This window comes from Marmota flaviventris, chromosome 10 (genome assembly GCF_047511675.1).
Source record: "Marmota flaviventris isolate mMarFla1 chromosome 10, mMarFla1.hap1, whole genome shotgun sequence".
In the NCBI taxonomy this organism is placed as follows: Eukaryota; Metazoa; Chordata; class Mammalia; order Rodentia; family Sciuridae; genus Marmota; species Marmota flaviventris.
In genome coordinates, this window is record NC_092507.1 from 120,038,211 (window position 1) to 120,065,157 (window position 26,947).

Consider the following 26,947-nt stretch of genomic DNA (forward strand, 5'->3'; position numbering starts at 1 on the left):
ACTGGGAAATTTTCTTTTTTATTTCAAAATCGACTCCATCTTGTAAAACCATGGAGATTTATGAGGCTTCAGAATTGATCAATGGATTAAGTTTGGGTGTTTTTATTGTTGCCTTGTTTTTTCCCCAGGTTGGGGATGAACTCAGGGCCTTGAGCATGCTGGGTAAATATGAGCTACACCCTCAGCCTGGATCAAGGTTTTTTTTTTTTTTTTTTTTTTTTTTTTTTTATTGGTTGTTCAAAACATTACATAGCTCTTGACATCTCATATTTCATACTTTAGATTCAAGTGGGTTATGAACTCCCATTATTACCCCGTATACAGATTGCAGAATCACATCGGTTACACATCCACATTTTTACATAATGCCATATTAGTAACTGTTGTATTCTGCTATCTTTCCTATCCTCTACTATCCCCCTGGATCAAGGTTTTATTTTTTTATTTTTTATTTTTTTTAGAGAGAGAATTTTTTTATATTTATGTTTTAGTTTTCGGCAGACACAACATCTTTGTTTGTATGTGGTGCCGAGGATCAAACCCGGGCCGCACGCATGCCAGGCGAGCCTGCTACCGCTTGAGCCACATCCCCAGCCCCAAGGTTTTATAATATGCTTAATTTAAGTCACATTTGTCTTTGTAGTTTAAAAACTACAGGCTCTTAGGCTCCATCCAGAGATATTTGTATGTATGTGTTTTACTGGGGATCAAACCCAGAAGTGCTTTACCACTGAGCTATATCCTCAGCTCTTTTTATTTTTGAGACAGGATCTTGCTAAGTTCAGAGCAGCTACCACTGAGTTAGATCCCAGCCTTTTATTTTTATTTTTTCATTTTGAAAAGAATCATGCTACACTGTCCAGGCTGACCTCAAACTTGAGATCCTCCTTCCTTAAACTTCAAGTGTCTAGAATTACAGGTATGTGCCACTGAGCCCAGCATCATCCTCAGGTTTAATAATAAGTTCAGGGTAAGGCCTAGGAATCAACTATTTTAAAGCTTCCCTGAGTTGAGAATTGTTGAAGTAGATTATATCTGGAAAAAATTTTTTTTCTTATTTTATTTTTGAGACAAGTCTTGCTAAATTTCACAGGCTGGCCTCAAATTTATACTGCTCCTGCCTCAGTCTCCTGAGTAGCTGGGATTATAGGCATGCACCACGATGGCAACTCTGAAGGGTTATTTGCTTAGTAGTTTGTCTTGTATGTTTTTGTTTCTTTTCATTTCCTTTCTATTTGTGGTACTGGGATGGCAGGGACACTCTACCACTGACCTGCATGCTTAGCATTTTTATTTTGAGATGGGGTCTCCCTAAATTGCCCAGGCTGGCCTCAAATTTTTGATCCTCCTACAGAAAATCAAAGAGAAATTACAAATAGGGCCACTACACCCACTTTTGCTTCATTTTTGTTCTCTTTAGCCTATGATTTACTGTCAAAAAAAGGGCGAATGGAAGAAAATTAAAATTAAGAACCTCCTAATAGATTCTGGATCCTATGCTAGGAATTTTTGTAAATTTTATCTCATTTAACAATCTTATCATGTAGTAATTATTATCCTAACTTTAAAAATGAAAATACTACCCAGGCATGGTAGCACTCCCCTGTAATCCCAGCAATTTGGGAGGTGAGGCAGGAAGGTCACAAGTCTGAAGCCTCAGTAACTTGATGAGACCCTATCTCAAAACAAAAACAAAAAGGACTGGCAAACAACTCAGTGGTACAGCACCCCTGGGTTCAGTCCCCAGTACCAAAGGGGGGGGGGAGATAAAGATGAAAATACTGAATCTAAAAACAGAGTAACTTGTGCAAGTTAGCAATTAGTCAGTGATGGAAGTGGTAGATATGTCCTACCCCAAAGTCCATGATCATTTTTCTTCCTTCCTTAATAAAGAACAAATTTCAGTGTTTGTTTTGTTTTGTTGGCCATGAGAAAATCCAAAATAGAGTGAACAAATCTAATACATCATTATTGTCTGTAAAACTTAAGACAGAAGTCTGATGTGCATAGCTTAGTGGTGAAGAGCACATGCTTAGAATGCTTGAGGCCCTGGGTTCAATCATCAGCACCCAAAAAATAAAAATAAAATTTAAGATAATTTAACTATTTGCTTTTTGTCCTTCAGTTTTACAGTCAACATATTTTTTACATTATCTATTTAATTTTGTTACAAATATAACCTAAGTTATATATAAGTAAAGAATGACATTTTTAAGGTTTTCTCTGTTCTTTTACAGAGGAAAAAGTATTAAAATTTTTCTTTTTAACAGTCATCCACTGTTGTTCAACTTATAATTTTATGAACAGACTACAATTTTTCCTCCTGAATTACAACTAATTTATTGAGAAACTTAATGTGTGGGTCCCTTTGATGTTGTTGATAGTTTCTGTCTGAATGGTCACTGGACTACAGGCAAATGAGAAAGAACTTCAGCCAACTGAAGCTACCAGGCAACTGTGCAGGGGCAAATCTGGTTAACAGGACACCAAGTCCTACTCATTCTGTAAGAACCCATCCATTGCAGGCAACTCAGTCTTAGCATTAATTCATTTCTTCCTGGCTAGATGGTTCTAGATAAGACACCACTTGTGATGTTCTCATGATTTTTGTCTTGAGTCACACTACAAGTAATTATGGAAAACAAACCTTCCTAGACTTAAAAGCTACCTGGAACCTTTATTGTTAATAGCTATCCAATGTCTCCAGCCCTGAATTCCAAACACCTTTGAAAAAGGATACTAGTTTGTGTGATATTGATAATGGAAACCCCACTGTAGTCATTCCAAACCTAGCAGATGCTGGGAGTGGTGATACATGCCTGGAATCCCAGCAACTAGAGAGGCTGAGGCAGGAGGATCACAAGTTCAAGGCTAACCTCAGTTACTTAGCAAGGCCCTAAGGACTTAGACTTGTCTCAAAAAAAAAGGGGGTGAGGGAGGGAGGCTGGGGATATGGCTCAATGGTTAAGAGCTTCTGAGTTCAATTCCTGATACAAAAACAAAAACCTAGCATAGAGGCTACAGATGTAGATCAGTGGTAGAGTACTTGCCTATCATGCATGAGGCCCTAGTTCAATCCCCAGTGCTGAAAACAGATAATAAAATAAAAATTTAAAAAAAAAAATCCCTAGCAGGGGCAAGCAGAGCTGGACCCACTGACTTTTCTTGCTTTTTTGGTACTGGGGATTAAACTCAGAGCACTATACCACTGAGCTATATCCCTAACTCTTTCTATTTCTATGTTTTGAGACAGGATCTCACTAAGTTGCTTAGATCCTGGCTAAACTGCTGAGGCTGTCCTCAAATTTGAGATCCTCCTACCTCAGCCTCCTGAGTCATCTTGATTTTTTAATGATACCAAATTGCCTCCATATAATGGTTTCATCCCTCATTTTACAAATTCTTGTGACTGTTATTTATGTCTTTTCTGCTTCTTAGGGTCCTGTACTCCAAATCAGGCCTTGGCCATTACAAAAGTACTTCTTCCAGAGACTCTCATGCTGTGCCATGTACAATTCAGTAATACTTTACTAGACATTCCAGCAAGTAAAGTCTTTCATGTCCATTCAGACTTCAGCATGGAGAAAGGTAAGGTCTACCAGTTGAATAGTTTCCCCCTTCTGTTTTCCTATTTGTATAAATATCACTTTCTTATTGGATTGTATTTATGCTTTCAGTTTTATCTGAAATATCACTGTAGAATCTTTCTCATGAACATTTTCATTCAGGGGGCTGGGGATGTGGCTCAAGCGGTAGCGCGCTCGCCTGGCATGCGTGCGGCCCGGGTTCGATCCTCAGCACCACATACAAACAAAGATGTTTGTCCGCCGAAAGCTAAAAAACCAATAAATATTAAAAAGTAAAAAAAAAACAACAATATTTTCATTCAGTTGATTCAACAGATTTTTAATACAAGCCTCCTTGAACACTCTATGCTTTTCTATTAACATTTATACACACACACCCCTTTTTTAGTTTCTATATTCTCTTTGAGGGTCTGGATTGTGTCTCATTCATCTTTTATCCCTAACATGTAGCACAATGTTTGAATGTTTATTTATTATCTTGGACTAGAATCTGAACTCAGAGGCACTCGACCACTGAGCCACATCCCCAGCCCTATTTTGTATTTTATTTAGAGAAAGAGTCTCACTGAATTGCTTAGGACCTCACTAAGTTTTGATGCTGGCTTTGAACTCAAGATCCTCCTGCCTTAGCCACCCAAGCTGCTGGGATTACAGGCATGCACCACCTCACCCAGCTGAATGTTTATTTTATAACTGAAGGATATTCCAAGCAAAAGAGTAGCTTTAACAAGTGGAAATCAGAAATAGGCATGACACTATGGTGACTTGATATAAATCAACTGACCTAAAATGATAAAACTTGTATAATTTAATTCATAAATAGGATAGTGCTACATGGGGAAACTCTAGCTATAAAATACAAAAATAAGCAGTTTGAATGGTATGGGGAATGAGCAACCACTGAAGGAAGGTTCATTCAGCAATCAACCAAATATAATACCTGGTACTAGGACAGGAACTTAATTAAAGAGTAAAGCAGAGCTAGGGATGTAGCTCAGTGGTAAAGTGTTTGCCTAGTTTGCACATGGCCATGGGTTTGATCCCCAGAGGGGGAGAAAAGAGCTAAGCTTTTAACCAGATATGGTGGCACATCCCTGTAGAATCCCAATGACTCTAGAGACTGAGGCAGGATTCCAAGTTTGAGGCCAGCCACAAACAACTTAATAAGGCCCTAAGCAACTTAGCAAGACCCTGTCTTAAAATATATATGTAGGACTGGGATTGTAGCTCAGTGGTAGAGCACTTGCCTAGCATGCGTAAGGCACTGGATTAGATTCTCAGCATCGCATATAAATAAATAAATGTCCATCAATAACTAAAAAATTATTTTAAAAATATATATATGAAGGCTGGGGACATAGCTCAGTTGGTAGAGTGCTTGCCTAGCATGCATGAGAGACTGGGTTCAATCCCCTGCACTATATATATATATGAAAATGGGCTGAGGATATAACTCAGATGGTAGAGTGTTTTCCTTGCATGCACAAGGCCCTGGGTTCAATCCCCAGCACCACAAAACAAAATATGTATATATGAAAATGTGTGTCTCACACACACACATATAGAAGGACTGGGGATATATAGCTCAGCGATAAAGACTCTGAGTTCAATCTCCAGTACAAAAAACGGGGATGGCTACCTGGGATAAAGCTCAATGATAAGAGCACCCCTGGGATGGAAGAAAAGGAGGGAGGGAGGGAGGATGAACTAACTGGGAATGTGCTAGATGTGAAGAGAATGGTATATTCCAAGCAATATATAGCCCTGGAGAAGATAGTAAAGCACTTGCCTAGCCATGTGAGACTCTCAGTTCAATCCTCAGCACTGGTTAAAAAAAAAAAATGTGGTTTGGGCTGGGTGTTAAGGTGTACACCTGTAATCCCAGTGGCTCGGGAGGCTGAAGCAGAAAGATCACAAGTTCAAAGTCAGCCTTAGCAAGACTGTCTCAATTAAAAATAAAAATGGCTAGGGATGTGGCTCAGTGGTTAAGTGCCCCTGGGTTCAATCCCCAGTAACAACAAAAGAGTGACTTGAAGAAAAGTGATTAAACCAGGCTCAGAGATCATCTTTGTTCTCTGTCCTCGATCCTTCATTGCCTTGCTTGTGCCATGCTATTCAATACTTCCTGACATGTTGACTTACCAGTAAAGCTACTTAGGCAATAAGTTCAGTTGTGGGATCCCTGGGACTGTTCTTTTTCTTCAGTATCCTCTGAGTGTGGCCAATAGTGTGCTGACATTGAATACTCAGAGTTCACATTTTCTCTTTTGCTGAATTTACATGTCACCAACTTTCCCTGTCTTAATTCTTGGCTCAATAGAGCCTCTGGATCTTCCTGTTCAGTTTCTCCTTTTTCCCCCCCAGGGGTTTATGTCTGCCTAATCCAGGTTAGACCACAGTCAGAAGAGTTGCTTCAGGCCCTCAGCACGGCTGACACCTCAGTCTACGGGTGGGCCACACTGGTCAGTGAACGTAGCAAGAATGGAATGCAAAGAATCCTCATTCCTTTCCTTCCAGCCTTTTACATCAACCAGTCAGAATTGGTTCTCAGACACAAAGGAGACGTTGGGGAGATTAAAGTGCTGGGAGTTGACAGAGTTCTTGAGAACCTAGAGGTATGTTGAAGTCTGAACCAAAACTTTAAGGGAGATTAGGGATTTGAACTTTTTATTCTCATTCCAACAGTAAAGGAAGTTATTGAGTGACCTGATAAAAATCACCATAGGTAATTCTTAAATTGAATGATGAAAACTTGTCTTCTTCACAATGCTATGCAGAGTTCAAAATCTAGGTCATAAATTTGTTAATTCCTTTAAAATAATCCTTAGATTATTTTAATCTTTAAATTTTTCCTTAAATTTATTTTCATCTCCGAGTTCATTTTATTCCTTATTCTTCAATACTTCTAAGGGGAGAAAGTAAAAGACTTATCACCTGGTAGGTTTAAAGTCCATATCTTGACAATTCTTATACTGTATGTGTTTGCAATTGGAACATATTGCTACAACATATATTTTTATTCTTTCAAAAAAATGCTGTTTTGTTTTATTCAAGGTCTTCCCCAGCTCCCCAGTTCTAGTGATCTCTGATCATAGGCAGTCTCTGCTCACCCCTGGCCTGGCTGTCTATCCTGTAAGAATAGTCAACTTTACTGCCTTCCAGCAGATGGCATCACCTGTTTTCATTAATATTTCCTGTGTGCTCACCAGTCAAAGTGAGGCCGTGGTAGTGAGAGCTATGAAGGAGAAGTTTGGTGCAGGTGAGCACTTGGGACTACTTTTAATCTAGGAGGAGAAAACAGAATGCATTCACCATTTCATCAGTGGGAAATATTCAGCCTCTTCACCAAGATCAAACTATTGAGGCTTGGATCTCTCCCAACCTATCCAAAATAATGTGTTTAGGTAGCTTAACACTAGGTAGCTTTACACTATCTAAATTTTATATTTAAGTCATTAAGTCCCAAATTTACAATTCTGCAAATATTTTAATAAAATTGACACAACTGCATTAAAATATGTAGGAAATCATAACCTAAAGCTCATACATCCTTTGTTTTCATTAAGAATGAAAATACAGCTGGGTGCAGTGGCACATGCCTATAATCCCAGCAGCTCAGGAGGCTAAGGCAAGAGAATCACAGATTCGAAGCCATTCTCAGCAATATAGTAAGGCCCTAAGCAACTTGGCAAGACCCCGTCTCAAAATTTAAAAAACAAAAAAAAAAATTTTTTTTAAAAAGGCTGGGGATGTGGCTAAGTGGTTAAGCACTTTTGAGTTCAATCATTGGTACAAAAAAATAAAATACATTGTCTTATAAATATGACACGAGGACAATATAGTATCTTTTACATATATGTTATCCTGTAAATGACATTGGGCAAATGTAACTGAGACCTGGGACAAAATTGGTTAAATAAAAATAGTTATAAGATGGGTGTGGTGGCACATACCTCTAATTCCCTATTTGGGAGGCTGAGTTGGAAGGATTCCAAGTACAAGGCCAATCTAAGTGAGACCCTATCTCAAAATAAAATTATAAAAAAAAAAAAAAAGAGGGCTAAGGGTGTACTTCAGTAGTAGAGCACTTGCCTAGTGTGTGCAAGGCCTGGGATCAATCCCCAGTTACTGTATATAAAGAAAAAAGTAAGTTATGTGAGTTTCCCATTAGTGTCTCAGTTTTGTAAGTATACCATTTATCCTGCTTTAAACTTCTGCTAGATAAATGTTTTGTCTTCTTCAGAAGTATTAAGAGATCTTTCTACATCAGACAATGGACAAATGTCAACCCTAGATTGACAAATTTAAAGATTTAAGATGTAAATTTAAGATTCCCCAAATCCTGATTTCAGACATTACCCAGTTGAGATATTATGCTAAATTAGGATGGGAGGGGAACAAGTTATGAAAACAGGTGTTAGGAAAACCAGAGAACATCCTCCTTAAACTTTTCACCCCTCAAGGAAAACAAGTATTGTTTTTGGATTTTTTGTGGTCTAGGGATCAAACAGGGTGCTCTACCACTAATAAATACCCCCAGTGCTTTTTATTTTTTTAAAGCAGGATCTTGTTGAGTGGCCCAGGGTGGCCTCAGACTCCTGAGAGGCTAGGATTAGACATATGCCACTACATGTGGCAACATAATTATTGGAAGTGAACTGGCCTAACTCTAGTGCATACTCTAATGGGAGTTTTTGTTGACTTTTCTCATGATCAGTATACTAAGCATATCTTCACTATTGTTTTAATTCTTATCCACAGCCAGGTAGAGTCTTGCCATCCATCCTGCTAAAACAGACTCCTTCTCTCCTGCCTCCTGCTATAATCCCAGCAACTCAGGAGGCTGAGGTCAGCCTAGTCAATTTAGCAAGACCCTATTTCAAGATAAAAAACAAAAGTTCTAGGGATTTACCTCAGTGGCAAAGCACCCCTGGATTCAATCGTCAGGACCATGCCCCACCAAAAACAAACAAACAAAAATATCATCCAGAGATGTATTTATTTTCAGATCTCACATTTCTTAACCTCCAAATTACATTACAATCATATCTATACCTACATTTTTGTTGCTGCTGTTAATAACACTACTGTAGCACAACTAGGCTTTTTAACATTTTGACAATTGTACAACATAACCATATCACCAATTTTTTTTTTCTACTTTAACTGACGTTACTTTGATAAGTATCCTTCCTATTTATTTTATGGACTCTCAGATGGTATTCATAGGCTTCGCCAGACTGCCAAAACTGCCCAAGTATAAAAAATTGCATAAGAACTGCAAAGGAGCTGGGTGTGGTGGTGTACACCTGTAATTCCAGTGACTTGGGAGGCTGACAGAAGGATCCCAAGTTCAAAAGCAATTTAGCAAAGCCCTGTCTCAACAAAGGATGAGATTGTGGCTCAGTAGTTCAGCACCTCTGGGTTCAATCCCTGGTATTAAAAAAAAAAAAAAAAGCAAGGGGTGTTGGGCATGGAGGCTCATACCTGTTATCCCAGCAATTTGGGAGGCTCAGCCTGGATGACAGTTTTGAGTGTAGCCTCAGCAATTTAGTGAGATCCCATTTCAAAACAAAAAATAAGGGGCTGGGGATGTGGCTCAAGTGGTAGCGCGCTCGCCTGGCATGCGTGCGGCCCGGGTTTGATCCTCAGCACCACATACAAAGATGTTGTGTTTGCCGAGAACTGAAAAATAAATATTAAAAAAAAAAATTCTCTCTCTCTCTCCCCTCTTTAAAAAAAAAATAAATAAATAAGGCTGGGAATATTGCTTAGTGATAGAAGCAGGGTATGATGGTGCACTCCTATAATCCCAGCAACTCCAGAGCTGAGGCAGGATTGCCAAATTCAAGGCCAGCTTTGGCAATTTATTGAAAATGTTTATTTGTTGAAAATTTAAAAGGGGAGGAGGGACTAGGGATGGTGGTAGAACACTTGCCTATTACATGACTCTTGGGTTCAATCCACGGTAGTGGGGTTGGGTGGAGAAAAGGGCCAGGTTTGGGGAGACAGACATTAGATCATTATAATCAGAATGGACAGGTACATATGATGCTGTCCACATTTTATTTGGATTCTGATCCTATGGACTCCGGAAAGCCAGATTTGAACAGTGGGATCTGATCAGAGATTAGTGTACAATCCCTATGCACACCTTAAATCTCAAATTCTTCAGAGGGAAGCAGTTTGCAAATAGTGTGAATGAGCTGGGTGTGGTGGCACATGCCTGTAATCCCAGCACTTCAAGAGGCTAAGGCAGGAGGATCCCAAATTCAAAGTCAGCTTCAGCAACTAAGTGAGGCCTTAAGCAGCTGTTTGAAAAAATTACAAGGGCTAGGGATGTGGCTCCTTTGGGTTCATGAGATTATAAGAAGTTAAGGACAGTTTTGGGTTATGTTTTGTGAGTTCAGAAGCAGAGCTCTACTAGGAGTGCAGAATAGCAACCAGGTATGAAAACCTAGTAATCCATAAGTCCTGGAATTCAGGCAGTTTGGCCAAGAGTGGAGTTCATTTATAAGCAATGAAGAATTCGAAAAAACCAAACAGATGCCAAATTGGCTTCAAAAACATGTCTGAAGAATTCCCTAGAAATGACACCCTGAAGACAAGGGACCAATGAATTTAGGAGGTAACTGGTGATCTGAAGAAATGTTTTGGTTAGCAGAGACTATCACAAATTTAGTAAAAGAAAACATGGCACCTGGGGTTAAAATACACAGAATGGGTTTTACAGGCATTTTAAGGTGGCAAAGGGATTTAAAGCACCCCTTAAAACCTGAGAAGACTAACATTTAAATTTGAAGATTTTATTATTTGGAGATATGAGAAGCTAAAAAGAGGTGAAGGAACGAGTTCACACCTCAAGTTTCATAAAAGGGCTGGGTTTTGAGTGCTTCTGCTGGATACTCTTTAAGACCCTGTCTTCAATGCAGCATCTGCCCTGGATGTGTCTAACTATTATCTTGTTATGGCCAATGCACAGATCAGTGTGAAGGTTCAGGAGTCTTCAAGCAGTTCATTGGTTCTTACCAGATCCTCCTCTTTACCCTCTTTGCGGTGTTGGCATCAACAGCTTTCATCTTTCTAGGTAAGGAGTCCTTATATTCAGCACCGTGGACTTTGACTTGGAAACTGCCTTCATTTTATTTCACAAACTAAATGAGGATGAAAATTAGCTGTTTATCACATCTAATTTGTGACAAGTAGTAGTTGAGTTAGCCTCCCTAGCCCAATCACTTAATGCCATCTTCAGCTTACTACTACAAAATGGTATACTGGATGTGGCAAACTATGATATATCACTAAAGTGGAAACAACTAAAGTGAAATACCACTGTTGCTTAGCCTTCAGACAACTGCTACTGTTACTCCAACCAGTGGCTAGGGAGGATTCAATATACCATCACCACTGGCTACACACATCTCCCATCTTTTAGACAAATTAAAAGAAAATACCTTAAGATGGTTTAAATTGGGATAAATAAAATTTCCAGTAAGTGTATTACTTAAGTTACAGTGTCCAAGTATTTTGGGGGGGATATTACTTCCAGAAGCCAAGATATCCCAATTCCAGGACTTGGGATATCTTTGTAGCTCACTGGTTCAGCACTTGCCTAGCGTGTGTGTGGCACTGGTTTCGATCCTTGGCACCACGTAAACAAATAATAAAGGTATTGTGTCCATCTATAACTAAAAATAAAAAATAACATCCCAAATCCAGATATTCCTGTGCCTTGCTTGTACAAATGACATAATTTATACATCTCTCCTACACATTTTAAGTCATTTCTAGTTACTTATACTGATACAATGCAAATCCTATAAATGGTTATTATACTATGCCATTCAGGTTATAATAAGGAAAAAAGTCTTCATGTTCAGTATACACATTTTTCCAAATTATTTCTGATTCTCGGTTGGTTGAATCCATGGACAGAGGGCAGACTTAAGCATTTCTTTCTATATCAATACTTATTCTCATGGTAAGAGTGGACTTTTACTCTTTAAGGCCTTCTTCCAGTGAAAATATTTTTTGATAAAAAAGTAAGCTTTTTGTGACATCTCCCTTTTCCTTTTTCTAGCTTACAGTGCCTTCCTAAACAAGATTCAGACCGTTCCTGTGGTTTATGTACCAACTATAGGAACACCACAGCCAGGTAAAGACCTCTCTTTTGAGAAGCCCAAGTATACATGCTTGATTGACTCAGAACTTCATCATCTTCCTTCCCCCTTTACTTTCAGGTTCTTATACCTCCGCAAGTTCTCCTCCTTTCTTGAGCCCACAACCCCCACTGACCCAGAGTCGACTACAGCATTGGTTATGGAGCATAAGGCACTAACCTGTGCTTGGGCAAGTCCCCTTTAACTGAGGGAATATTTTTAGCCCTAGACAAGGAGCCTACCAGCAATCTCTACACTAAGCCTCCAATACAAGGGTTCTGACAATCATCAATAAAAAATGTTAAGCTGTATTTTTATTAAAGTTGTTTGTTGTGTTCTACAGATTAACACTTACTAATACTAAGAAAACATAAAAGTCATTCTCACGTTTATCTAGTATTCCAATTCTTAAATCAATCCCTGAAGATCCACCCAATGAGCCTAAGTGGATAAAATGTCCCAAAGGGACTTTTTTTTTTTTTTAAAGTACTTGACCACTTACTTGCCCCAAATGACTCTAGCATTCCACTCTTCTGGATGCCCCTGAATACTTGAGGCAGGAACTTCCTAGCAGTTAAACAAGACAATAAACAGGATATATCCAAAATGTGTTTATTGGGATGTTTTCCCACTCATCTTGATTCAGGCTGCTTTTAGTGCTGCTTCCTCCTGAAGGAACATCCTGGAAGAAAATGGTTTGAAGATTACCTGACAGGATACCTACCCTGTCCATTGCCCCACCCTCATAAAACTAGCAGAAGCCTGGTGATCCATCTCAGAATGCTACATTCCCCCTCAACTCCATTAGCTACTTAACTCATTTATACGGATTCCTTTCCCTTTAAGATTCAAAGCCAAAAACCACAACATTGAGCTATTTACCTTCTGTAAGCCTTGCTTTTCCTCCCGTAGGCTGGCAGAGGACAGTGGAGCAGCCAACACACAAAACTACTGTTTGTGCATGGCTAAAAACTGTGGTGATTTTGTAGCATCCTGGGGAGATGGAAATCAGGCAAAGAGTTAACGTTTTTCTCCAATATTACTGCCATATTTTTCTCTCACTTAACCCCAACTCAACATCCCATTAGTGTTTCCTAAGACAAAAAAAAAAAAAGTACAATCTTTATATGCAGTTTTGACCAGAGAGCACGGAATTCAACTACTCCTAAAAAACAAAACTGTATTACCAGTTTCATGTATTCGAATTTTAGAAAATCGGGAGTAGCATTACCTCCTTCTAACAGATTTAGAAACCCAGGTTGCTGAGTTGCTTCAAGGGATGTGGCACAACTCGCACGGCCCTCCCCGCCGGGGGGCGGGGGGGGGGGGTCCCTTGCTTCTCCTGCTGCAGCAGGCCACCTCTCACCTGGGCATTTCACGTCCATGAAATAGGAGTTGGGGCTCTGCACCAGGCGCTTCTTCTTGTGTTTCCGCTTCTCCTCTTCCGGAGAGGGATGAAGGAGATCCTTTGCGAGCTAAGAGGGGAAGAAACGCAGAGGTTTAGAAACCAACGGCGAAAAGGGGATGATGGAAAACAGCCCCCACTGTCACACACCGGGGAGAACTCGCCCCTCGCCGCCCCTGGTGTCTGCGTAGCTGGGCCGCCATCTTATCTCCTCTCCGCTCCCGTCTATGCGGGTGGCCCGTGGGCCGCTGCGGTCCCTGGAGTTAAGGTCCTAAGAAGTGCAGAGGGTTACTGAGGACCCTCTACGAGGCGAAATCAGCGTGAGGGGAGCGTGCGGACAGAAGAGCGAGATCTCCGCTGAAACCTGGACCAAGGAACTCACAGGCATGTTCTCGTGGGGAGGTCGTCACCGCCGGAAAGGAGCGAAAGCGGAAATCCTGCTCCTTATATCCGGCATCCTGCAGGAAGTGACGCTCGGGTCTTGTGTCGCCATGTTGGGAAGGTCCTGCTCTAGGTTGGTCTTCAGTGGAGCAAGAATGGAACAGCCATTTTGAAAAGGTCTTTTAAGTGATCCTCTCGTCAGGAATGTGTCACCATGTTGAGAGAGCTATTTTGAATTCAGCGTTTAATCACTGTCAAGGAATAAAGGAACATTTTAAAAATTTACCGGTGCACTATGACAGCTGGAACTTTATAAGTAGGAACTGCTGCGGAAAAACCTCAGTAATACTGAACCATATCGAGCTTTATCTGGGGTTTATTTATTTTTCAATTATTGGTATTCTGTACCATTTCAGTTAACTTAACTTATCCATATTTAACGATTCTGGATGTAAATATATGCAAAACAGACAGCCCTCCTCTTATATCCCCCTCAACCCCAACTAACCCTAGGGTTTACCATTGTGTGGGGTTTTGTTGTTGTTGTTGTTGGGGTGGGGGTGGATTTATTTAATTTATATATTTATCTAGTATTTTTGCGATGTTGGGTATGGAACCCAAGCGCTGCAGCCCCTCAGACTCCATTGTTAAAGTTCACTTTTTCTTTTTCAAATCCCTCTAAAAAATAAGAAAATAAACCGGGCATGGTGGTGCATGCCTGAGATCCCAGTATCTCTGGAGGATTGAGGCAGGAGGATAGTGAATTCAAAGCCAGCCTCAAAAAAAGCAAGGTACTAAGCAACTAAGGGAGACCCTGTCTCTAAATAAAATACAAAATAGGGCTGAGGATGTAGCTTGGTGATCGAGTTCCCCTGAGTTCAATCCCTGGTACTCCTTACCTCCCTCACCAAAAAAGAAAACACTTATACAAAACTTTTTTTTTTTTTTAAATATATTAGGGATTGAATCCAGAGGTGCTTTACCACTGAGCTAAATCCCCAGCCCTTCCCCGCCCCGCAGGGGTCTCCTTAAATTACCCAGGATGATCTCAAACTTGTGATCCTCTTGCCTGGGCTTCCCAAGTCACTGGGATTTACAGGTGTGCATCACTGTTCCCAGGGATAACTTCATACAATCATTTTAGTGCACCTGTGGTTTGACTGTGACCTGTCAGGTGAGAAAAGGTGTGGAATTTTTCAGTGGTGTATCATGTCAACACTTCAAAAGTTTTAGAATTTGGAACATTTTAGCTTTCATGTTTTCAAATTAGAAAGCTCAACCTGTATAAATAAATTAATACAGACACACACATGTATACGTATATATATTTTTTCCACACATTATATATAAATTTGTGAAGATAGTCATAGGTATAAATACATTCTTCTGTGCCTGTGAGACTGTATTTGTAGGAAAATCCTTAAAAATCAAACTGTTGGGGGGCTGGGGATGTGGCTCAAGCCGTAGCGCGCTCGCCTGGCATGCGTGTGGTCCGGGTTCGATCCTCAGCACCACATACAAACAAAGATGTTGTGTCCGCCGAAAACTGAAAAATAAATATTAAAAAATTCTCTCTCTCTCTCTCTTAAAAAAAGTTTTTTTAAAAAAATCAAACTGTTGGATCAGTGCTATGTACATTGAAGACTACTAAACTGTCTTCCGAAATATCCTTTCGTCTTAGGCAACCACATCCCTTTCCCCCTATTTTAACCAGCACTATCTCCACATTATTTTTAATCTTGCAGTATTGACACCTTTGCCAGAGAATGAGAAGAAAGGAAAGACGAAAATCAAAGCATCATGCTCTACTATAATGACTAAAGCTTTAGATTCTCCATTTGTCAAAAAGGAGAAATGAAGCCTGGTGTGGTGGCACACACCTATAATCCCAGTGATTCCGGAGGCTGAGGCAGGAGGACACAAATTCAAGGCTAATTTCAGTAATTTAGCAAAATCCTGTTTCAGGGGCAGGGACTATAGCTCAGTGGGTAGAGTATTTGCCTTGCATGCACAAGGCCCTGGGTTCCATCCCCAGCACCACACAGACACACACACACACAAAATAATAATAATCCTATTTCAAAATAAAAAAGGCTTGGGATTTAGCTCAGTGGAGGAGCACTCCCTGAGTTCAATCCCCAGTACCACATACACAGAAAAAAATAAAATTAAACTTAAAAATAAAGGAGGAGCTGGATGAGGTGATGCATGTCTATAATCCCAGCAGCTTGGTAGGCTGAGGCAGGAGGATCCCAAGTTCTCACTGATACTCTAAGCAATTTAGTGAGACCCAGTCTCTACATAAAATATAAAAAGGAGCTAGAGATGTAACTCAGTGGTTAAGTATCCCTGGGTTTAATCCCCAGTACTCCACACACACATACACACACACACACACACACAAAATATATATATATATATATATATATATACACACACACACACACACACATACACACACACACAGATGCACACATATAAATAAATAAAAATAAAGGAGGAATAAAGATAACCCAAATGGCACCTGGAGGCCTGGTTAATTCCAAAGGAAAGGAAAGGCATGTGAATTTTTTTGTTTTGTTTTGGTACTGGTGATTGAACCCAAGGGTGCTTAACCACTAAGCCACATACAAGTCCTTTTTTATATTTTATTAGAGATAGGGTCTCACTAAATTGCTAAGTGCCTCCCTAGGTTGCTAAGACTGGCTTTGAACTCACGATCTTCCTGCCTCAGCCTCCCAAGCCACTGGGATCATTACAGGCATGCACCTTTGCACCTGGCTGGACAACCAGCTTTCTGAAGAAAAGTTCTGTGATTGTAATCTTTATTAATCTCAGTAATGTAAACCACAGCCAGTTTCAAAGTACCAAAGTGGCATATTGAACTTGGAGTTGGTATGAGATGTGCAAAATCTATACTACAGAGCAACAGTAACAAAAACAGCATGGTATTGGCACCAAAACAGACTGGTAGACCAATGGTACAGAATTGAGGATACAGAGACTAACCCACATAACTACAGTTATCTTATATTAAACAAAGGTGCCCAAAACATGTACTGGAGAAAAGGTAGCCTCTTCAACAAATGGTGCTGGGAAAACCCATACACAACAAAATGAAATTAATCCCCTATCTCTCATCATGCACAAAACTCAACTCAAAGTGGATCAAGGACCTAGAAATTAAACCAGAGACCCTGCACCTATTAGAAGAAAAAGTAGGCCCAAATCTCCATCATATCAAATTAGGCTCCAACTTTCTTTTTTTTCTTTTAATATTTATTTTTTAGTCAGACACAATACCTATATTTTATTCATTTTTTTATGTGGCACTGAGGATTGAACCCAGGGCCCTGCACATGCTAGGCGAGTGCTGTACCGCTGAGCCACAACCCCACTCCCCTAACTTTCTTAATAAGACTCCTATAGCACAAGAATTAAAATCAAGAATCAATAAATGGGGGGGGGGGGGGGCTGGTATGGCTCAGCAGTAGAGCACTTGCCTGGTGTGTATTTATTTATTTATATGTGGTGCTGGGTTTGATTCTCAGCACCACATATAAATAAATAAAGGTCTATCAACAACTAAAACAATTAAAAAAAAAAGAATCAATAAATGGGATGGATTCAAACTAAAAAGCTTCTTCTCATCAAAAGAAACAATCAGTGAGGTGAATAGAGAGCCTACCTTTTGGGAGCAAATTTTTACCACAAACACATAAGATAGAGCACTAATCTCTAGGATTATATGAAGAACTCAAAAATCTTAACACCAAAAAAATAACCCAATCAATAAATGGGTAGGGCTGGGGATGTGGCTCAAGAGGTAGCGCGCTGGCCTGGCATGCGTGCGGCCCGGGTTCGATCCTCAGCACCACATACAAACAAAGATGTTGTGCCCGCCGAGAGCTAGAAAATAAATATTGAAAAATTCTCTCTCACTCTCTCTTTCTCTCTCTCTGTCTCTCACTCTCTCTTTAAAAAAAAATAAAAAAATAAATAAATAAATAAAAATAAATGGGTCAAGGAACTGAATAGACACTTCTCAGAAGATGATATACAGTCAATCAACAAATGTATGAAAAAATGTTCAACATCTCTAGCAATTAGAGAAATGCAAATCAAAACTACTCCAAGACTCCATCACACTCCAGTCAGAATAGAAGCTATTAAGAACAGAAACATCAATAATAGTTGGCAAGGATGTGGGAGGAAAGTCACTTTCATACATTGCTGGTGGGACTGCAAATTGGTGCAGCCAATATGGAAAGCAGTATGGAGAATCCTTGGAAACTTGGAATGGAACCACCATTTGATTCAGCTATCCCACTCCTCGGTCTATACCCAAAGGACACTATAGGGACACAGCCACATCAATGTTTATAGCAGCACAATTCACAAATAGCTAAACTGTGTAACCAATCTAGATGCCCTTCAGTAGATGAATGGATAAAGAAAATGTGGTATGTGTATATATATATACATATATATATATATATATATATATATGTATATATATATGATGTAATATTATTCAGCATTAAAAGAGAATAAAATCATGGCATTTGCAGGTAAATGGATGGAGTTGGAGAATATAATGCTAAGTGAAGTTATGTAATCCCAAAAAAACCCATTGCCAATGTTTTCTCTGATTTAAGGATGCTGATTCATAATGGGGTTGGGGGAGGGCATTGGAGGATTAGATGAACTCTAGATTGGGCAAAGGGGAGGGAGGAGAAGGGAAGGGGTAGGAAAGACGGTGGAATGTGATGGACATCATTACCCTAAAATCAAGAATCAATAAATGGGATGGATTCAAACTAAAAAGCTTCTTCTCATCAAAAGAAACAATCAGTGATGTGAACAGAGAGCCTACATTTTGGGAGCAAATTTTTACATACATCAGATAGAGCACTAATCTCTAGGATATATAAAGAACTCAAAAATCTTAACCCTAAGTACATGTATGAAGACGCAAATGTTGTGACTACTTTGTGTGCAACCAGAGATATGAAAAATTGTGCTCTACATGTGTAATATGAATTGTAATTCCTTCTGCTGTCATATGTAACAAATTAAAATAAAAAAATAAATTTAAAAAATAATGAAAACTTTTGAGGAAATTATATTTAGACTGAAATCTAAGAAAAGAATTCTCTGGGCATGGTGACACATAAAGCATGGTGATATGTAATGCCAGCAAGTCAGGAGACTGGGACAGGAGAATTGCAAGCAAGATCCTGTTGCAAAATAAAAAATAAAAAGGGCTAGAGATTGTAGCTCAGTAGTAAAGCACCCCTGAGTTAATTCCCTAGTTACCTGTCCCCAAGGGGAGGAAAAAAAAAGTTGGGCATGGTGGTGCACACCTGTAATCCCATTTGAGAGGCTGAGGCAGAAGAATCATAAACTGGAGGCCAGCCTCAGCAAATTAGCAAGACCCTCAACATCTTAATGAAACCCTGTCACAAAATAAAAAATAGAAACTGGGGAGGGCTGGGGATATAGCTCAGTTGGTAGAGTGCTTGTCTTGCATGCACAAGGCCCTGGGTTCAATCCCCAGCACCGCAAAAAAAAAAAAAAAAAAAAAAAAAAAAAGAAGAAGAAGAAAGAAAGAAAAGAACTGCGGATGTAGCTCAGTATAAAGTGCCCCTGGGTACAGTCCCCAGTAACCCCCTACTGCAAGAAAAGAAAAGAAAAAGAAAAAAGGAGTCAACCATGCAAAGATGTGGAGGGAAGAGCATTGTAGCCTGGGGGAAAAGCACAAAACCCAATGCCAGATGAACAGAATGAGGGGACAGAAGGCACTGTGGCTGAGACCAAGAGAGCTTGGGGAGAGTCCCGTGAGGTGAGGGTCCAGGGAAAGCACGTGTGCACCAGCTCGCATATCAGAGAGGTAGCAAGAATAGCAACTGCTGGGCACTGAGTGTTCAGATCCCCGCAAAAGAAGATGAACCGAAGAAGGACTGGTGGATTTGCATTGGAACCATCCATGAAAATTGAAGACTAATTTAAAGAACAGATGAGGCAGTTTGGTCAGTGAGAAAAAAAACAAGATTTGGGATGCAGCTGAAAGATACAATGAGAGCCTGGTGACGCATGTCTATTAATTATCCCAGCAATTTGGGAGGCTGAGGTGGGAGGATCACAAGTTCAAGGTAAGCCTCAACAATTTTTTTTTTTAATTTTTATTTTAAAAAGTGTTTTTAGTTGTAGATGGACTCAATGCCTTTATTTTATTTACTTATTTGTATGTGTTGCAGAGGATCGAACCTAGTGCCTCACATGTGCTAAGCAAGTGATCTACTACTAAGCCACAAACCCAGCCCAACAATTTATTTTTAATTTTTATTTTATTGGATTGAACCCAGGGGCACTTAACCACTGAGCCTCATCCCCAGGGTTTCTCTAAGTTGCTTAGGGCCTTGCTAAATTGCTAAGACTGGCCTTGAACTTGTGATCCTCCTGCCTCAGCCTCCCAAAATGTGGGGACTATAGGCATGCAGCAACACACCTGGCTCAGCCTCAACAATTTAGTAAGACTCTCAGAAACTTAGTGAGACTACCTCAAAATAAAAAAATAAAAAGTTTTGGGGATGTAGTTCAGTGGTAAAGTGCCCCTGGGTTCAATGCCCAATACAAAAGAGAGAGAGAGAGAGATTTAAAAAAAGGAATAGTTGTGTTCCAGAACAAACACAGACACAGAAGGTGACAAAGATAAGTGACAAAAGATGCCTTCTCACAACCAGTGCACCTTTTTTTATTCAGTACTGGATACTGATTGAACTCAGAGAAGCTATACCACTGAGCTAAATTCCCAGCCCTTTTTCTTTTTCATGAAAAATGGTGCTTCAGCTTGGTGTGGTGGCACACGCCTGTAATCCAAGCAATTAGGGCGGCTGAAGCAGAAGGATCGCAAGTTGGAGGCCCGTCTTAGCAATTTAGGGAAGTCTGTCCCAAAATAAAAAGGGCCTGAGGATTGAGCTCAGTGGTGAAGCCCGGCTAGGTTTATTCTCCACTATCCAAAACATGTCAATAAATATGTTTAGCCCCAATGTCTCCAGTCCTGAGCCATCTGGTCAGATAAATCACACACAGGGTCCCGGAAGGAAGACAGTCGCGGCTGAGGTTAGAAGTGACCTCCCAAGGTCTGGGCGTCGGGTGTGAGGGGTAGGGCTCCTCGGTAGGGCCATCTGCACTTTCCCGGTGTCCCAGCAGGGGGCGGGCGACTCGCCGGAGCCCCTAGCCCTGGCCACGCCGCTCGTCCTGGGCCGGGATGCGCAGAGCGCAGGGTCGGGGTCGTTCGCAGTGACGCTGTAGCACTGCCTGGTTCAGCTCAGCCTTCCGCCTTCCTCGAATAGGGCCTCCAAAAGTCGGCCTTCGAGTTGTGTCATCCTGCAGTGCCATCCCCACCTCGGTCCCTACCGACAGAACTGTCCCCTTCCCCAATCCCTCTACAGTCCCTCTCCCCTGGCCATGTCGCTCACACCCCTGCTTTCCTTCACCCCAGCCTCACGATCAAAGCGTGAGATCCAACCGGAGGGACGGTGGACAGCGAGGGAGACAGGACAGACCAGGGGACCGGGGCTGGACAGGCCTCCTCCAGCCGAAAAGGGTGGGCGGGCGGGAGGTGGAGCCCAGAGGAGCCGCCGCCCCACTTTCCCGGAGCTTGGGCGGAGAGGCAGGAAAACTTCCTGGCCGGGGCTCGGGGACGCTGGGTCGCCAGCCCCGCAGTCCCGCCTCCGGGTGCCACCCCTCCCCCGCGCCCCCAAGTGTCCGCCATGGCCAAAGCCTACGACCACCTCTTCAAGCTGCTGCTGATCGGGGACTCGGGGGTGGGCAAGACCTGTCTGATCATTCGCTTTGCAGAAGACAACTTCAACAGCACTTACATCTCCACCATCGGTGAGCCCGCCGCCGCCGCCTCTCCCAGGCCCCCGACGCCCCTGCGCCCTCATTTGCAGGCGCCTTAGTCGCCTTTAGGGCTCCTAAACGCAGTCCCTCCACCCCTGTCTCAGACCCATCCCCCATACATAGCTGGGTACTCAGACCTCCAACCTCTCTGAGGCCTCCAGGTGACTCTGAGGCCAGCCTCTCCTTGACTGTCTTTCTAGTCTCCCCAAATTCACAGGAGTCTTTCTCTTGGCCCTCTAGCTCCTCTTCCCCAAACCCTATCCACATAGGACTCTTCCTGATTCCCCCTCCACCGTCCCTGACTTCTGTCTCTTTCTGTCCCACTGACCCTCCAGGCTCTCTCCTGGCATCCCACCTTACCATCCGTTCCCCAGTCTCCCTCCCCTCAGCTTAATAGAGGATTGGACAGAGGGGACGGGGCGACTGGGTGTGCTCAAAGACTGTGATTGTGAATATGCGGCTGCCTGATGAGGAAGGTGGGAATGAGGGGACTTTTGGGGTCTCTGAGTCAGCCTGTTGAATCATCTGCTCCCTGGGGCCCCCAGCAGCCTAGGGGGAGGTGCCCAAGTTTCTGCTAAAAAGAACATTGTCTCCTTTCCTCCCTTCGCCTTTCTTCACGTCCTCTGGCCTGGGAAGTAAGTCAGAGAGATTCTCAAGACAATTTTGGTTACAAAGGCAAAATGCCCCTCTGTCCTCTCTCAGTCTCAGGAGGAATCCTGTGTGAGTCTCTTAGTCTCTCTTAGTTCCAAGCTTGGCCCACCAGTTAATTCTCATGGACTAATGTCAACTTCCTTTTCCCTTATTCTGTACCCTAAAGTGCCAGGAGGATAGTGGAATATGATAGTAGAAGGGTCTAGGGAGGCTGAGGCAGGAGGGTCACAAGTTCAAAGCCAGCCTCAGCAATTTAGCGAGGCCCTAAGCAACTCAGTGAGACCCTGTCTCTAAATAAAATATAAAAAAGGGCTGGAGATGTGGCTAGGTGGTTAAGCACCCCTGCATTCAATCCCCGGTACCAAAAAAAGGGGAAAAAAAGTAGAGGGGGGTAGCTAAGGAACTGGAAAGAGGAATGTGAAAATAGTGGGAGGAAACAGAAACTTAAGTGGAAGAGTTGTCAGCTGGGGTGGCCTGAAGCCCTCTGCAGAATTTTCAAAACCTCCTCCATAAAATCTAATTAAAACAGTATACTCACTATACAAATGCAGCTTTGGGGGAATGCTCCTAGTTCTGTACTTCCAAGAGGTTGCTTGCCCGAGCGCCGCCTGCACTCCTTCCCGGGTCTCCACACATCCCTGTGGATGCACAGGCATACACACACTCTCCGCTTCAGCGCACAACTTCTGCCCACAGGAATTGACTTCAAGATCCGCACTGTGGAAATCGAGGGGAAGAAGATCAAACTGCAGGTCTGGTGAGTGGATCCCCCAGGACATCTAACTAGACCTCCGGTTCGTCTCCTGGGACTCTTTCCCCCTGTTGGCTTCATTTCTCTCCCTTTCCCTGCTGTTTCTTCTTCCATTTCTCCTAATTTATGTATCTTGCTTATTCAGCTGTCCTTCCATCTCTTCCTGCTCTGATCCTTTTCGGCCCGTAATTCTCATTTCCCCGAGTCCAGAGCATTCTCTGCTGTTCTGTTTTTTGTTTTTTCTTCCTTTCAGTACTGGATTGACCCAGGAGTGCTTTACCACTGATACCACTGACCCATATCCCCAGCCCTTTTTATTTTTCAGTTTGAGACAGGGTCTCCCTAAGTTGCTGAGGCTGGCCTCAAACTTGTGATCCTCCTCCTGCCTGTGCTAGAGGATTTTTTTTTTGATCTTAGAGAGCAGATCAAGAGCTGGGATGTAACTCCAGTGAAGTCCTTACTTCACATGCAGGAAGTCCCCTGCTCAAAAAAAAAAAAAAAAAAAGACAGTTAGATGGCTGTTAAGAAATGGTAGGCACCCAAGAAACAAGATCTCTTGTTTACTCATTGAATGCTTCCTCTATGCTAAGCACTAAGTATCATTTTATGTTTTATGTGTATGTATCATTTTATCTAATCCTCACTCTTTGTGAGACATATTTTATTGTCCCCATTTTACAAATGAGGAAACAGATTTGGAGAGGCTGAATAACTAATGAAGGTCAAACGGAAAAGGTGAGTAACGGAAAGGCAAAGACTCATAGACAGGATCTTGCTAAATTGCTGAGGCTGGCCTTGAACTTGTGATCCTTCTTCCCTAGCCTCCTGAGTCACTGGAATTATAGGCGTGGGCCACTGTGCCCAGCTGATCTATTCTTTTTAGCCCCACCATGTTGTAGAAGCTAATTTCTCTGGTGGGAAGGAGTCTCCTAGGGGGAGACTCCTTCTGTCCCACCCATGAAATCTTCTCGTTCTTCAGGGACACAGCTGGCCAAGAGCGATTCAAGACAATAACTACTGCCTATTACCGTGGGGCCATGGTATGATGTGTGGTTCTGGACAAGGGCTGAGGGCGTGAGACAAGAGAATATAGGTTTATGAGAACAGAGGGCCAGGGGTTGGGGAAGGGGAAAGTGGGGCACGCAGTGTGGGCCACAAACTGCCCCACATGACCAAGAGTTTAGACTCATGGATGGGACTTCTGGGGTCATTTAGAGGGTGTTGGGGAGCCTACATGGGAATATGGTCCAAGGTGAACTTTGTCGTCTCCCAGGGTATTATCCTAGTGTATGACATCACTGATGAGAAATCCTTTGAAAATATTCAGAACTGGATGAAAAGCATCAAAGAAGTAAGAACCCTCCAGACGAGATGGGGGAAGTGGGTAGATCATGGAGGACGAAGGGGCTGTGCGGAAAGGCAAGGGCCACTGTCACTGGTCTTACACTTCTGCCCCCAGAATGCCTCAGCTGGAGTGGAGCGACTCTTGCTGGGGAACAAGTGTGACATGGAGGCTAAGAGGAAAGTGCAGAAGGAGCAGGCCGATAAGGTGAGAGCCAGGCTGGGCCGGGTTCTACAACTGCGCCATGAACACATGAACACATCGCAAGGCCCAATTGCAGGGGGCTTGGCTGCAGCCCCTTTTCTCCAGCTTTCTCCTTCTCGTTTCACCCTACAGTTGGCTCGAGAGCACGGAATCCGATTTTTTGAGACAAGTGCCAAATCCAGTATGAATGTGGATGAGGTGAGACCTGCCTCCCCTCCCTCCTCAACCACCACCAAGACGTGGAATCTTGAAAGGTAGACGCATCCCCCCCCCAGTCTGTTCTGACCAATCTCCCCTTTAGGCTTTCAGTTCCCTGGCTCGGGACATCTTACTCAAGTCTGGAGGCCGGAGATTGGTGAGTGGGATCTGCTGGCTGGGTCCCACTGGCCGTGTGTGTCTTGGGAGGAGAGCCATGCTAGATTCCCAGGAGGGGAGAAAGAAAGCTCCCGTTTATTCATAGGCCAGCCAGCCCTCCCATCCTGACCTCTGCATCCTTCTCCCTCCAGGGGAACCATCACAAGCTCCCCAGCACTGACCTGAAGACCTGCGACAAGAAGAACACCAGCAAGTGCTCCCTGGGCTGAGGACCCCCTGCGGCCTTCCCACCCTGAGCCTGGAGGTGGAGCCGGGGAAGCCAGGGCTGAGGGACTGCACAGGGAGGGGGGCAGCGGTGCCTGAGAGGCAGGTTGGTGGTGAGGAGCCTAGGAGAAGACAGAGAAGGGAAAGAAGGAAACCAGGGGCCAGGAGAAGTGCAGGAAGGAACAGAGGAAGTGAAGGAAGGTGAGGGGGAGGATGAGAGGGAGGAGGGAGGAAGGGTAGGACAGATAGCCTCAGGCCGCGGACTTTCTCTGGTTTTTTAGGTCACGAATATATGTAAATATATCGATTTATTTTGATACTCGATCAGGTTTTCGAGTCCTGTGAGAGGCTGGCTCAGCCCCACTCTCTGAAGGTTTGTCACGCTGCATGGTCTTCCTCTGTATTAAAGGCCATTCTTTGCACAAATGTCCCCCTGTTTGGGAAACTTTCATTGTTGTCACTCAAACCCAGGTCTTACCTCTCCCGTGTTGGTTCCCTGGAGTGTGGCTGGGTGCATCTCTCCCTTTCCCAGATGTTTGGATGGTGAGGAAGACAGCGGAGCAGGAGGCAGAGTGACCTGAGGGACTGAACCCCCTCTTTCCATCGTGGGGTTTCAGGACTAAGGATCACTATGATCATAGCCTTGTCCTTAGCACAGGAAATTCCAAGAGAGGACTTGATGAGCCCTAGCGGCAGGGACACAACAGGACCTGGTATGGCTTAGCAGTGATTAATGCAAGCTTCTTTGACACCCACCCGCCTTTTCTTTTTGAGGGGCCTGAACTCAGGGCCTTGATTGTGCTAGACAAATGCTCGGCCACTAAGCTAAATCCCCAGCCTCCATGCTTCTTTGATTTTGCCAGAAATCTGTTTAGGTGTTTGGTAGGCATTATTAGCTGCTTTTATAGGGGAGGAAAATTAGACACAGGAGAGGTTTATGTATCCATAAACATTTATTGAGCGTTTATGTTTCAGGCACACAGTCAGTTAACATAGCTCTCGGGTGGTGTTTTTTTTGTTTTTGTTTTTGTTTTTCTTTTGGTACCAGGGATTCAACCCAGGGCACTTAACCACTGAGCCACATCCCCAGCCCTTTTACTTTTCATTATTTTTGAGCAGAGCCTCACTAACTTGCTGAGGCTGACTTTGAACTTGTGATCTTCTGGCCTCAGCCTCTGGAGTTGCTGGGATTACAGGAGTCTCTGGGATTACAGGCAAGCACCACCACTACTAGCCCTTAGGTGGTTCTTACAGGCAGAGAAATAAGCAAATTTTAATAAAAACAGTTAACTCTTGGGGGGTGAGGGAGAGACACATGCCAAAATTATCAGCATGCAAAAGAAAAACCACCAAAACTTTCAGGCTTGATATATTGCCCCCTTAAGTACACATAGCCGCCCTCCCTTTCAATGATACTGGGGATTGAACCAAGGGGCACTCAACCCCTGAGCTATATCCTCAGCCATTTTTAGTTTGGATTTTGAGACAGGGTCTAGATAAATTGTTCAGACTAGCCTTGAACAATTCCTGCTCCAGCCTCCCAAGTAGGAATCACAAGTGTGCACCACCATGTCCAGCTCAGTATTTTTTAAAACTGCAGATTTTTTTTTTTGGGGGGGGGGGGGTAGTGGGGATTGAACCCAGTGGTGCTTAACCACTGAGCCACATCCTCAGCCCTTTTTATTTTTTTTTTATTTTGAGACAGGATCTCACTGAGTTGCTTAGGGCCTTGCTAAATTGCTGAGGCTGGCTTTGAACTTGCAACCCTGTAATCCCATGGCCTCCTGAGCCCCTGGGATTACACCCACTGTACCTGGCTTGATATTTTTCCTTTCCTTTTCTTCCTTCCTCCCTCCCTCCCTCCCTTTCTTCTCCTCTCCCTTCCTTCCTTCCTTGCTTGTTTTCTTTTCTTTCTTTCTTTGCTGGTGATGAAACCCAGGGCCCTCTAAGTGCTGGGAAGGGGCTGTACCACTGAAC

The 26,947-nt window shown here is 42.7% G+C and overlaps 3 protein-coding genes across 4 annotated transcripts in view; 2 read left to right on the forward strand and 1 right to left on the reverse strand.

The window, feature by feature from the left end:
• Positions 1-12,049, forward strand: part of Nup210l (nucleoporin 210 like) — a 119,112-nt gene extending 107,063 nt beyond the window's left edge. Inside the window, exons 35-40 of one of the 2 annotated variants that reach the window (XM_027920851.2) lie at positions 3,439-3,588; positions 5,952-6,202; positions 6,642-6,846; positions 10,570-10,674; positions 11,668-11,742; positions 11,828-12,049. In XM_027920851.2, the coding sequence (XP_027776652.2) occupies positions 3,439-3,588; positions 5,952-6,202; positions 6,642-6,846; positions 10,570-10,674; positions 11,668-11,742; positions 11,828-11,925 (884 nt within the window). In that variant the 3' untranslated portion in view covers positions 11,926-12,049. The remainder of the gene's footprint in view (positions 1-3,438; positions 3,589-5,951; positions 6,203-6,641; positions 6,847-10,569; positions 10,675-11,667; positions 11,743-11,827) is intronic. The other variant, XM_027920852.2, reaches the window with a different exon arrangement.
• A 293-nt stretch (positions 12,050-12,342) lies between these two features.
• Rps27 (ribosomal protein S27) lies at positions 12,343-13,589 on the reverse strand. Its single transcript, XM_027920853.2, has 4 exons — positions 13,534-13,589; positions 13,113-13,221; positions 12,629-12,739; positions 12,343-12,428 (listed from the first exon to the last, which is right to left on the reverse strand). Exons 1-4 carry the CDS (start codon positions 13,537-13,539, stop codon positions 12,400-12,402), a joined length of 255 nt encoding a protein of 84 aa, XP_027776654.1. The 5' UTR covers positions 13,540-13,589; the 3' UTR covers positions 12,343-12,399.
• Positions 13,590-21,198: 7,609 nt separating this feature from the next.
• On the forward strand, positions 21,199-25,396 carry Rab13 (RAB13, member RAS oncogene family). Its single transcript, XM_027920924.3, has 8 exons — positions 21,199-21,434; positions 22,791-22,851; positions 23,825-23,885; positions 24,119-24,196; positions 24,305-24,394; positions 24,524-24,589; positions 24,693-24,746; positions 24,898-25,396. Exons 1-8 carry the CDS (start codon positions 21,311-21,313, stop codon positions 24,973-24,975), a joined length of 612 nt encoding a protein of 203 aa, XP_027776725.2. The 5' UTR covers positions 21,199-21,310; the 3' UTR covers positions 24,976-25,396.
• The last annotated feature ends 1,551 nt before the right edge of the window (positions 25,397-26,947 follow it).

What these genes read in the sequence shown, in the direction of transcription:
- Rps27 (XM_027920853.2), bottom strand. An exon ending in CATGGACGTGAAATGCCCAG is followed by an intron (nt 12,740 to 13,112) that starts GTGAGAGGTGGC and finishes CCATCTCCCCAG; the next exon opens with GATGCTACAAAATCACCACA. An exon ending in AAAAGCAAGGCTTACAGAAG is followed by an intron (nt 12,429 to 12,628) that starts GTAAATAGCTCA and finishes ATTTTCTTCCAG; the next exon opens with GATGTTCCTTCAGGAGGAAG.
- Rab13 (XM_027920924.3), top strand. Translation starts at nt 21,311, where the DNA reads ATGGCCAAAGCCTACGACCACCTCTTCAAGCTGCTGCTGATCGGGGAC. An exon ending in GGATGAAAAGCATCAAAGAA is followed by an intron (nt 24,197 to 24,304) that starts GTAAGAACCCTC and finishes TTCTGCCCCCAG; the next exon opens with AATGCCTCAGCTGGAGTGGA. An exon ending in AGAAGGAGCAGGCCGATAAG is followed by an intron (nt 24,395 to 24,523) that starts GTGAGAGCCAGG and finishes TTCACCCTACAG; the next exon opens with TTGGCTCGAGAGCACGGAAT.